This window comes from Colias eurytheme, chromosome 13, assembly GCF_061535395.1.
Source record: "Colias eurytheme isolate Ceu_HAF_F1 chromosome 13, ilColEury1 Martin Lab GWU primary, whole genome shotgun sequence".
Classification (NCBI taxonomy): domain Eukaryota; kingdom Metazoa; phylum Arthropoda; class Insecta; order Lepidoptera; family Pieridae; genus Colias; species Colias eurytheme.
Window position 1 is genome coordinate 7,128,526 of NC_142992.1, and position 13,678 is coordinate 7,142,203.

Consider the following 13,678-nt stretch of genomic DNA (forward strand, 5'->3'; position numbering starts at 1 on the left):
ACTGTGCATTAATTAAAATATTTTATGCAATAATTGAAGTATTGCTAAATGAGGGTAAATTTGGCCTTGAACGCTGCACACCTTTCTTGCATCTGGGGCATTGCAGAAGGTTTGTATTGTGAGGTGGCCGTACAGCGCAGGCGTAGAGCTTTGTGCGATATCGACCGGTGCTTCCGCACAAAAATAGGTGCGCAGTTGAGGGTCCCGAGCGAAGCGCCGACCTCTCGCGCAGAAAGCTTGAGGCCAGGGACGCAGGGGCGGAGGGGACCGAGCTTGGAGGGCGCGAGCTCCCGGACCCTCTCATTACGTAACCCACACGCACAGGACGGCGCACAAACAATGTGATTTTATTTTTTTTTCGATTTTTCTACCGTTTTTGATTATACAATTTTTAGAATAAGTACCGTGATAGTATATAGTTCGCGCGATTTTTATTTCGCTATAGCTTTAGTGATTAGGTGGTAAATATGTCGACAACATTATTCTACGCACATTATTTCTTGTTGAGATAATATTTTATGTTTATAGTAAAAATAACGCGATATTTAAAAAAAATGAGATCTCCGTTTATTTTTGTGGAAGAGTTAGAGTTTTTGTTACACTGATTCTAAATCCCGGGGTTAGTGAAATGTTTTTTAAAACTTTAAAAAAAATAAGGAACTTTTTAAAAATATTATGAAAATTTCATATTAATTTTCATAAAGTATTTTAAAACCATAAAGTATTATTTATACATTTATTAAATATTAAAGAAGAAGCTATCTACAGTATTGAAGATGATGGCGACGGGTAAGTATTTCATTTTTTCTTTAATATGAAATAGTAATAATGTTCAATCGATGGTAACCCATTATTAAAATTATTATATATCAACTTTGCTTATTAAATGTATCATCATCAGCATCACTACATATGTACCTATATTAAAAGGAAGTCGCTTTCTCTGTCTCTATATTATCTCTATGTCCCTATGTATGATTAAATCTTTAAACTACGCAACGAATTTTAATGCGGTTTGTTTTTATTATAGAGTGATTCTCGAGGAAGGTAGACGTTATAAATTATATGTATACTAAATATAATTGGTTAGGTTTTAGAAAAAGCGGACAAAGCAGCGGGCGAAGTGAACAAAATTTGTAGCTTTTAATACTAGAGACTATAGACAAACTACAGAAATCGCGTTTTATGTCTGCCCACTATAAATTAAGGATTGTTGTGAAATAAGAACAAATCAATTATACGATTACATACCTAACTGTAGAATGTAGATATACAATAATACAGGACGTTGTAGATATAAACTAGCTAGTTAGTAACTACCTACTTGTCTATAAACTCTAGGTATATATATTATTACGTCGCTCTTGAGAAGTGAGGAAGGGCGGGGATTAAGTTTGCAGACGGATGGAGTGGAGATGGGTACCTATAGCTGAATATTTAGAGTTTGTCTATTTTCATTCTATTCTTTTTTTTACCGAATAAATATAACGACATTTTATTTGATTTTGTTTTGACGCCCATGTGGGATCAACTCTACCTTATTAATATGCTTGTATGCAAATATAAATTATTATGGCCCTATTGAATATACATTGAATTCGCGTTATGCTGATGCATAAAGAGATAACATATATGCATAACCGGAAAGTTAGTCCCTAGTAGTTACTAGGATTGAAGAAGAAAGCAATTCAACTTGTCAGCAATCATATTCTGTCACTCAATGAATAGGGATCTATTACGGATTAAGATCATTAGCTAAATAATCTTCTATTCTACTAAAAAGTAGCAAATATCAAACATGATTCCTAAAAACTCAAGGCCTACAAATCAAAATAATAAAATCCGTTGTGACGTCCTAATCCGTTCCCAGGAGAGTTATACGTGTACCAAGCGTGTACCAGTCAGACTGTAATTTAAATGAGGTACACCGGGTCAAAAGTATATAACATTTAATTTAATTTAACTGTGATTAATGAATGACGTAACTAAACGCCTGTCCGAATCTAACAATACAAGTTGTTGATGTTGCAGTGCGCGCGCAGTTTCAACGTAGCCGCTGTGCTAGCGAAGCGCGCGAACGGCTGACATTTTTCGCCATTTTTCTGATATTTTCCGTCACGATTTAAATCATTGTTGGCGTTTCGTGTTCCTTTTATTGGTTAACAAATATGGATATATAATAAAAAAAACAATACTTTTTTCAATTAAGTGCAAAATAATTTAACTTTAAATAAAATAGTGTTTTAAATAAGTACACAATTGAGCCGGAAGAGGAAAATATTGCATTACAAGTCCGGGCAATGATGGAAAGTGATTCCTTTGCGATTGTTGATATAAATATAAATGATAAGAACACAATCAATACAAACAGAGATAATGAAATAAATAATCACAATAAGCAAAAGACTTCGATTCCCACTGTTATAAAAATACGTGAGTTACCCGAGTTACCCATAAATCACTTTAATTATATTTATAATTTATTAAAATAAGAACCATAATAATTGTACTACATGGGAATTTGTTTTATAATAACTGCTTTTTACGAAAATATTTCAGACATATTATATCGAAACTATTAATATTTTTGTACTTACGACATCCATGTTTTAATTTATTTGAAACGAATTTTAAAAGCACTTTTTTATATTATGTTAGTATGTACATGAGATTCGATGACTGTTTCCTAACAATTGTTATCACAGAATACTTTATTGAGAACGTGTAGGTACTATATCCAGGTAGGTACTTAAGTAAGTTCAATGAGATCTTCTTATTGTCTATTAGAGGCGTGGGAGTAACCATTTTAGACCATTCATGTTTCTCACGTACACATCAACTTATAAATCTCATAGTATTCTGCCATACAATCAATATTTCTTCGAAAATGTTGTAACTGAACAGGAATATTTCAAAACTGTACTGTATTTAATAATGAGCTACATTAAGGTCACTGGTAGTTAACGATTGCATAGCTTCCCAGTTCCCTAATAATAGCAACAGCACAATTTGGTGTTAGCGCATTGATGATCACGTTTGTCGCTTCCGTTGTCCGTCCTCAATAGTAGAGCCGTAGAGGTACCGTGCGGAAGGTGGACATTCCCGCGAGAAATCAAGCTCTGTGGACCTACGCGGCCCTGGGAAACTATATACCATAGATAATACAGATTATGTCATTATATATACTCTGGAAACCTGTCCTGTCACACTTCGCCGCTCTCGTTGCAATCATTGTAATATGTATATAAGCGTACAATAGAAGCACAGTGTAGCTTACCGACAATGCAAATTATTTAACCCTTTATTCCCAATTATTTGCATACGATTTCTCACAAATATATAATATGAACTATATCGCTGTTACATACTTCCGAGTTAGTTTCGTCAACATAGAGCGATCTTGTTGTTTATCAGTTATCACAAAGTTTATCACCTTACGCTTTGAAACCGTCATAATATTTAGCCTAATAACCTAAAAAGAGATAATAATCTTAAATTCTTTATCATTTAGCTATCGTTATAGCTCTTAGCTTAAGAACACCTATGACCTATTCAAAGACTAATTACTTACTCTCTAACGGATTTCATAAAAGTTTCGAAACATGTTTATTGTGAATACCTAGTTATATTTGAGCATTTTGGCTTCCAGAATTATTTTCTTTTTATAATTAACTTTTCAAAAAATAGTAGGTTCATTAAATAACTTTTTGCAGAACGAGATCGCGGCGAGCGTGATTACATTGGATTCGCGACTCTACCTGAGCAAGTGCATCGAAAATCAGTAAAAAGAGGATTCGATTTCACGCTCATGGTTGTAGGAGAATCTGGCCTAGGCAAATCCACTCTCATCAACAGCTTATTTCTTGGAGACCTGTACAAAAATAGAAAAATTCCTAATGTCCAAGGTAAAGTTGAAATTATAAACAGTTTTCGTGCATTTATTTACATTCATTTGAGTATAGGTACCTACCTTTATTTGTAATGTAAAGCATATATGCTAAGACCGTTACCACAATATTATTCATGTTTACATAAGTTTGATGTTTACATAACAATCACGTTCTGTGAATCCTAACAGATAGGCTAGAGAAAACAACAACAATAGAAAAGAAAACTATGGAAATTGAGGAACGCGGTGTAAAACTGCGTCTGACTATAGTGGATACTCCGGGGTTCGGTGACGCGATCAATTGTGAAGATTCATGGAGAGTTTGTTCCGCTTACGTGGATGAGCAGTTCCGACAATACTTCACTGATGAGAGTGGCCTAAACAGAAGGCATATGCAGGATAATAGGGTGCATTGTTGCCTTTATTTTGTTCCGCCGTGGGCTCATAGGTAAGTGTGATACTGGAAAGCTACAGAAGCTTTTTTAATGCATTGTTGCGCTTCAGAATCGTAATTTTTGGAGTAAATACCTAATTTTTTTGTTGACTTGTCTGTTTAAATACTTGTATAATTCATAAATAATTACATTTACATAATTACTTCAATCAAAAATACATAAAATATTTTTTCCTAGGTATATTCATTCGGCGCCTGTTACATTTACAAAAAAATCTATTAATTGTACCTAATTTAAAGACAACAACAAACGGCACTATAACATAGGTTTTGATAAAAATATCATACATGGTCTAAGCGTCAGAAGCACACGTGCGCAGAGATAAAGCGTATAAAAGTGTGTGTCATCCTAAATTTGATAGGATATACTGTTCTTAGAACGCTAAGTGTATTTTATTGAGTTACATAACATATTCTCTATTATTAGGCATGGAATTCTTCATCGATCCATATTATATTCGCTGATGCCTAAGGAGGTTGTGACGCACTAAGCCTTTGTAATCGAATGTAATTAGTTGGACAGTTCATAAACACATTATTGCATTAGGTACACACACGAAGGGGTAAAAGATTTTTTATTTAAATACAATTAAACTTTATTTCATAAATAAATTGCATTATTGAGTATAGTCCATGATCATCAGTTTGCCTAGAAAGTAGAAAGCTTCCGGGGTTTTCGGAGAATGGATGATTTTATAGATTTTGATGTTCGTATTACACAATCTCATATTTTTTCTGCTCGCATATTGCACGCCTCATAAGCGAAGCGTTGAGGTGGGTACTACTGTCACTTCGCGCAAAACATCTGATTTTTCAAACTTAAAATGTCTTTATGTATCATACATTGCACTTGTAAGATAATACATACACACACATATTAAGAAAAAACACTATTTTTAACGTTCATGATATTTTTGATGTCATTTTTGTTATTTAAACTAGTTAAAAAACAGTTTAAAAAAGTTCTGTCTTGGACGTCCGTGTGTCTGTATGTGCGGATCCTTTTTCTTGTTAACACGATAGCGACCGAAATACTTTACTAATCGAGTCTTTTTTTTTCTCTTACGCTTGAGTATGCTCAGGAATAGAACCCTTTCATTTTTCAGGGTCTGATTCGATGTGGTTTAATTGTTATTAAATAAACAAAAATAATAATTAATAAATATTTATTAAAAAAAAATTATGAGGCGTGCACTTTTGGATTTTCCAAATTATTTTTTTCTCAATTATGGCGATGGCAATGGAAAAATGGCGTCGTATAACGCCTTTTCATAGATTTTATGGACAAAATAAAAAATCGATATAATATCACCCAATTTTAAAACTCCGGGAAAAGTTCAAGTAAACCCATTTGTAAATTTTTGTAAATATTAAGTATGGGAAATAAAACAAAACCCGTCAAGAGGACTAAAGAGCCAACAAAACAAGTGTGAGAATTCTAAATTAGGTTTTCCTATTATCTATTGCTCTCCCCCGTAGAGCGCGACAGGGACAACTGCAGCTCGGGCCGAAAATACTTAGGAAAATTACGCAAATTAGACGTAAAGAACGTCTAGTCCCCTGTTTCCTCCTCCAATACTGGACATTTTTCATAATTTAGTAGAGAAAAGTATAGGCTATGTTCCTACGTTTTATTTTTTTTATATAAGTAATGTTTAAAAATTAGTTTTATGGAAGACGGAACATCATAATCAAAATCTGTCATATTTCTTACGTATAATAATTAAGATATGACAAAAAGGAAAACGTAGGAACATGGCTAAAGTTACCATAGATCAATAGTAAAAATATATTGCTCTAGTGGCACAATCCAGGGAGGAAACAGGGGTCTACGTTTTTTATGGAAAACGGCTCTTTTGTTTGCTCTTAAAGTAAGGAAGGAATTTTCTAATAAGTATATTATCAACTATGTACATATAGTTACTTATGTTTATATAATATAGAAAGTCACTTGATATTTTGTGTAACGAAGCAAGCATATATATATATATATATATATATATATATAGGAATTGCTTCCAATAGACGTCTCAGTTTCTGAGTGATGTAAATACCAACACTGAAATAAAAACATAATTGTTATAACAATCGACAGCTTAATAAACAATCGTTATTTGGCTATTATGTTTGATATAAAGTACTGTATACAGTAACGGCGCATTATTTTACAACTATTGCGATGACGACCAATAAAATCTTGTTGTGTTAATAGTTTTGATGGCAATGGTCTTTTTGATTGGTGTCTACTGTCTGCCCTTGGATTGATGCTATTAACACTAACTATTAACAGTTTGTGTTTTCTATGGCTGAAATTGAACAAATGATCTAAAAAATATATTTTACTAATGTGCTAAGTAAATTAAGGCTATCGATTCAATCATTCTTATGTATTTTTACTTATAACTATCGAGAATACAATAGGTATACTAGTCATATTATTAAAAAAATAGCTGTAAGAAAAGCTCAACATTTTCCGCGCAGCAACTAAACACCAAGCCACATTTTCAGCTTGCGGCAAGTAGATTTAGAAATGATGAAGCGACTGCACCGCAAAGTCAACATTGTGGTTGTAATCGCGAAAGCTGACTCGCTCACTGCTGCCGAAGTGAAGCGGCTCAAGGCGCGCATACTAAGTGACCTGGATGAACATCAGATACAAGTAGGTAACTGGGTATCTTATTGTTTGCAAGTCTCGAGATGCATTTCTATGCGTGCTTGGCGCGCTAGAAGTAGGTGCGGCACTCGGCAGATTGTGTGTGTATTTTATAACTGATTTTTTTGGGTTATGTAAAAAGTATGTATATTATTGTCAGATTGAAACATGATTGTTAAACTGATTATTAATATTGAAGTCAATTGTACGCATAAGGTACCAAATATATAACCGAATTGTATAATAATTAGATTTATGTAAAAACTATGTAACTAGATGTAATTGATTGAACTTGCACGTAGTTTTTCTAGTCAAATTTTTCAATTTATTTTAATAATGATGTTCGACAGTACGTAAGAACTAATAAACGATATTTATAAATACATTTGTTCCCGCAGTACATGCGTAACATAATTTATTTTTTGTCTAGATATTCCCCAGTACATTAAATTATTTCCAGTAGATCAACACATTTTATAAATTGTAACTGGATAATAAAACGTCAAGACGAGTTACACGCACGCAATTTACGGAATAATTATTCATCAATCATTGTTTTGATTCATATGTTATATATGTACGAGTATAGCTAATATCTGTTCGTATTATATGTAAGTAGTTATGTATGTATTGTAATAAAAATTGTACAGTACTCCAAAAGTGATAATGCGCATAGAAATCTCCGTCACAGTTCGGTAACTGTCATATTCCCGGAGCTTCCGAAGACGATATGTAGATATATAAAGTGGTTAAATGCATTTTCTTCATGCATAATTTAGTAAAATTTGTTTAGTCAAATGAAATACATTTTGGAAATACGACAATTAGCGAAGATTTGCATGCGCATTATTAATTTTGGAGTACTGTACCTACTTCGTTACCTATTTAATGTATATTAACTATGTACATTGTACATTTATTTACGGATTATAGATATTATAGGTAGAATAGCATTATGTATATAATATTGTTAATTATGTAAAGCCTATAGGTATTATTGTGTTGTATTATGCTATTTATATAACAAACCTAAATAAATAAACCCCGTTTGTCTGTCTCGATGTATGGATGTCTGTATGGATGTTTGTTACTCTTTCACGTAAAAACTACTGAACCGATTACAATGAAATTTAGCACACATATAGAGGGTAACTTGGATTAACACATACGATAGTTTTTATCCCGGAAATCCCACGAGAACGGGAACTATGCGGGTTTTTATTTGCAAACGCGGGCGAAGCCGCAGGCGGAAATCTAGTGTATTATGAACTTGACCTTGACTGTTTGCCTTTTTATAAGTTATCGATTGCACTTGACATGAAGGAAAATACAAATAAATGTTCCTTCTCACCCAGTGCCGAGTTAAGCAGGCGCAGTCCGTAGCAAATTCGGATCTATTAGGTACTTATGTGTTCTTAAATTAAAGTGATAAGAAAAGAATTAAGAATAATTTCGATAATAAGCTAACAATTGCACCAACACTCGCTCAAAATAATTAAATTATAGATATTTATAATGATGTTTATATTATATTCAAGCACAACGTTCAAGCAATTGCTACTCTGACAACTAGCGATTAACTTCGCTTAAAAAAAGCCTTTTGTCTCGTGCTACTGCATGTGGAAATTTAGCTTCCACATGCAGTTTCAAGTCAGTTTCAGTCCAATGAGTTATGATTTGGGATCTTTAAGAAAAGAGCCTACCTTAAACGGCGGCAACATACCTACTCGCCATATCACTGGTATTTAGAGTGCAAGTGTGGGGCGATGATCACTTATTACTATTAGGTGACTCGTCCGTTCGTTTGGCTGCTCCTAACATAAAAACCTTTGCTCTTACCAAAGGTTTACCAATTCCCCGAGTGCGACAGCGACGAGGACGAGGAGTTCAAGCAGCAAGACCGTGACTTGAAGGCGGCCGCGCCGTTCGCGGTCGTGGCCGCGGACACCGTGCTCGAGGTGGGCGGCAAGAGGATACGCGGCAGACAGTATCCGTGGGGAATTGTGGACGGTAATAATAGCATTGAATTTATTTAGATAACACAATCATACTAAACTTCCTTCAATTGCTTGACAAACTATGTTAACACTAGTTATGATCACAATAATTGACGGTCTAATAACCAGGTACTTACCCAGTCTTTGAGATATAATAGCTGAAAAAGTAACTTGCTGTTGAAGCAGACTGCAGACCATTAGGAATATATTATGTATAAATCTTGTATAAATACAACTTATATAGAAGTTCAGGTTAGTCCACACTGGATGAGAAAGAAGAACATGAAGAACATTAACATCAAATTTTCTAAAGAATATTCATTACGATTTGAATCTTAAAAATCACGACAGGTTTCTTAAATATTACTTTTATTATATATTTAAAGTAACAACGTACTATACTTACTCAACCAACTCAAACGTCACGCAAGCGCCCAATAAATCCATTAGACAAATAGAAAATCATATTATTATTATATTAAAAGTGGAGAACCCAAGACACTCGGACTTCACGAAGCTGCGCACGATGCTGATATCCACCCACATGCAAGACCTGAAGGACGTGACGCAAGACGTGCACTACGAGAACTTTAGGGCGCAGTGCATCTCGCAGATATCGCAGCACGCTATGCGGGAAAGAGGGTAACTGATATTTTTTTCTTTTTTGACAACAACTTATATGCCAGTGTCAAGTTTTTTCAACTGTTAACGTGTTCTATATTCAAATTTTGTACATGTAAAAAGTTCTTCTGTTTTCAAATCTATATTTAACTCGATAGTCCGAACTTCAAAATGATTGGTTTTGTTACGAAAAATATTTCACTTATCGCACCGTTCATATTAATATTAACTAACTTTTTATTTCCTGCAAACTTATCTTTAAGGAAAATATATTATAATATTAAGTCCGGGCTTCGCATAATTTAACTTTGCAGTTGTTTAAAATAGCGAAAAATTTATGAGTATTAATTTCGCAAATTAATTAGATAACTTAAAAAATTATTTGAATTTAAAATCTAATATTATGCATGAAGATAAATTTTTATTTTTTAATATTTATCATACATTTGTTTTCTAACAGGAAACTCAAGCGAGACTCTATGGGCAATAACCACGACGTCGTAATAACTGACACCGATCGACTATTGTTGCAGAAAGATGAAGAGGTAAGAATAAAATTCGTAGATTTACATTTTTAACAAAATACTTAAATAAAAGTAATATAGGGTCACCTTTTTTCACAAAAAGCAATAATCCATTACTTGTGCGTCGCAATGCCAAAATTTTAGCCCCTAAATTCAAATAATTATCGAAATCGGTCCACCCGTTCACGCGTGATGCCGTGACATCGGAAAACGGGTTTCATTTTTATGCATATAGATAAATAATTATTAAATACCTCGAGGCGGTGCATCGAGGTCAGAAATTGATCATTGCCTTAATCTTCAATATAACACTTAAATATAGGTCACAGATATTAATGGGTCACCTATTTTTCGTTCTCTGGGCTCTAGCAAATTGGTTTTAATGATTATTTGAATCTATATTTGTATCTGTTTGATTGAAATAAATTATGAAACAAGCTAGAATTTAATGCAGAGAACAAAAAATATTTATACCTACTAAAAATATTTAAACTTAAATATTATATTATAGTTCAACGGAATATAAGTAGATAATGTTTTTCAAATGTGAACTTATCGCTCCGTATTATTTGCAATTCAAAACGTGTGGATTTACAGCACGTTCGAAATAAAACCTTTTACTGCAGTGTTACGTGTTTGCTAAATCTGCGGCTGGCCTACATAACTCGCACTTTAACGGTTTTCCAAGTTCTTTTATTTGTTTTCATATATTTAAAGCGCCTTTATAAAAAGAAAAGTAAACAAGAGAATGCAAGAGAATGGCTTTCTTTCACATTATGTACCTACATTGCCCTTGTAAAAGAAAACGATGGAGGCATGTTATTAATTTCTAAATAAATAGCATTCTAATTTTATGCATGAGAAATTACATATTCTGTTATAGTAAGAAAGGCAGAATTTTTTCGAGTATTTTAGCTAAGAGCTTATATTCCCGTGGTAGCGTCCCGTTCGAGTCATAAACATAAAAAAGAGCGTGTGTGCCGAGCACACCTGTCATTACTGAAACTTTTTTGACAAAATTCAGTTACCAAAGTCGTGGCCCTACTCCAAAACGTGACGAAATATGTCTCTCGTAATTACCAAAGCTTAAAACTTTATAAATTTATTTTTATTTTCAGATAAGACGAATGCAGGACATGCTAACACAGATGCAAGAAAAGTTAAAGGCGTCCGACAAGAAACACGACAGCATCATAGACGTATAGACTGCATTGTGTAGAATAGTCAAATTGCAATGTTTACGTAGAAGTATTAAAAACGAACCTCTTTAGAAAAATTGGATGAATTTAGACTTTTGATAAACTTACCTACCTATAGTTGTTAACTTACAGTTTCTATTCAATCCATCTTTTTAAACTCTACAGTGTCAACATTGTTCTTTGATTCGACAAATAATAATATTGACAAGTATTGGGAAATATCAGATGGTCTGAATAGATATATATTTGGCACTAAATATTGTAGGGCTAATCAGTTAGGCGAGTCTTAATTAATTGCAATTATGAATTAATACAAAACAGACTGCAATAATAACCATCCATTATTGTTTTTATTTCATTTTCCTGATAAGGTATTTCGGTAACTATTCAATAAATATTATCTAACTTACAATATATGTAGATTAAAAACTCACTCACATAAGTTCGAGACTCGAAACTTCTACCTTAATCGTAATACATATATAGTAGGTAGTTACCTTACCTTAATCGTAATACACAGTTTTATTTTTGGATTAAAATCATTCGATTTGATTATAAACGATATTATATAAATTAAAAAAAATGTGTTCCAATGTTTTTCCATAAAAAATTTCACAGTTATTGACCTAACGTCTATAAAACTCTAAATGCAAATATTTCGTTGAAAATTGAAATACAATCGGTTCAATAATTTACAAGGAAAAAACATTATGTTTTCAGTAGTTTAAATTTTTAAATATTTAGCACAAATAATTTCATTGGTAGATAATTATTTTTAACCTTTTATGTACATAATATGTATTAATAGATAACTACATAGGTATTTAATTTACTTTAAGATTTTTGAAAATTTACTTCAATCGTTAAACATTTCCATTTAAATTCCATATCTTTTATTTTTAATGTATGTATATACAAAGTATTTATTATAGGAGAGTATATAGGAGTTATTCTTATTTGCAAATAACGAACACATCAATAAATATATTAGTAATTACCAGCTGTCATATAGATCACCTACAGTTAATGATATAAAGAAAATAATAATTAGAAGTAGGCAATTAACTAAGTATTAATTATTATTAAGACATAATATGTTCTTAACAATAATTAGTAGTACTAGTCTATTTAATGTTATTCACATTGAAATTTAACAATGACACATCTTAATTTAGAGAATAATTTTTTTAAGAAACATTTCTTTAATGTTTTGTATATTTTAATGATAATGTTATCATACATAATATCTTCATAATATACCCAATATCTGAATGACCCTATAATCGGTATCGAAGTATTCCACGTACTTTGTAGGTACCTAATATTGTTTATTGCGAAGATTAAAACCAAAGTTTTACACTGTACAATTGATATTATTTTTTATTATTAACTATTAAATAAATTGATACTTTATTTAAAATTTGTTTTACTGATGTCGTCCTTTTTATGGTCCCTGATTACTCGCTTTCATCATTCACGCTACTAGTTACTACCACAGTATTACAATATCTATATTATCTATACTAATATTATAAAGAGGAAAAGTTTGTAAGTATGTATGGTTTTCAGTTTTCACGCAAAAACTACTGGACCGATTTCAAAAATTCTTTCACCATTAGAAAGCTGCATCTTTACTGAGCAACATAGGCTATATTGCATTTTCAAAAAAATTAGAGATCCTTACCAAAAATGCAATAATGTAACCCAAGGTGTAAAAAAATCCTCAATAAAACTTCTGTCATCGCGTGCGCTGCGGAATCTATTGAAGATAGAACAAAAAAATGTTCTACGGTATTATAGAATGGATCAATATCTACAAGAAAGTCCGCGATACCATATGTCCATCTTCAGTAGTTATGTTACTACAACAACTTTTTTACGTTTTCAAAGTAAATAGAAGTGCCGACAGTAATCAAACCATGTTATCCATACACATATATTAATCCTTATCCCATTAAATGATGTTTTATTATAGACTGTTTCAATACCAGCAAAATACTTTTTAAATGAAAAGAATTGGATATTCCATTCAAAAGATATAACGAATTTTTAAAAGTGTCAATCTACAGAAAATAGTAGGTATACTGTTCGAGCAGGCCGTAATGCGGGGGTCACGGAGGAATTCTACCAATATGCGTCTTGACGGAACACAGTGGGGTTTTGGTCGGTAGGAATCCGACATAACCCACGGCCCCTCCCCCGGAGGCGCTGGGTATCTATGAAAGATTTCCCCACTAAAAAAAAAAAGGCCGTAGTGCGGGACGGGGTAAAGGTGATTTTCATGTGATTAAAAATTAAACCTATAGCGGACTATAGGTTTAATTTTTTATTTAATTTTTAA

General features: G+C 32.6%; 1 protein-coding gene across 2 annotated transcripts; it reads left to right on the forward strand.

Moving 5' to 3' along the window:
- Window positions 1-340: 340 nt before the first annotated feature.
- On the forward strand, window positions 341-12,578 carry Septin4 (septin 4). 2 transcript variants are annotated; one of them, XM_090108471.1, is made up of 8 exons: window positions 341-789; window positions 3,714-3,905; window positions 4,079-4,337; window positions 6,852-7,002; window positions 8,841-9,006; window positions 9,479-9,635; window positions 10,075-10,159; window positions 11,257-12,578. In XM_090108471.1, the coding sequence occupies exons 1-8, from the start codon at window positions 777-779 to the stop codon at window positions 11,341-11,343; spliced, it is 1,110 nt and encodes a 369-aa protein (XP_089964597.1). In that variant the 5' UTR covers window positions 341-776; the 3' UTR covers window positions 11,344-12,578. The 2 variants fall into 2 exon arrangements, with proteins under 2 accessions (XP_089964597.1, XP_089964596.1); XM_090108470.1 differs by lacking the exon at window positions 341-789 and adding an exon at window positions 2,025-2,433.
- Window positions 12,579-13,678: the final 1,100 nt, after the last annotated feature.

Bases quoted from the DNA above. Each gene is read 5' to 3' on its own strand.
- Septin4 (XM_090108470.1), top strand. From the start codon at position 2,301: ATGATGGAAAGTGATTCCTTTGCGATTGTTGATATAAATATAAATGAT. The intron at 9,007-9,478 runs GTAATAATAGCA...TTATATTAAAAG, and splicing joins TCCGTGGGGAATTGTGGACG to TGGAGAACCCAAGACACTCG. The intron at 9,636-10,074 runs GTAACTGATATT...GTTTTCTAACAG, and splicing joins CACGCTATGCGGGAAAGAGG to GAAACTCAAGCGAGACTCTA.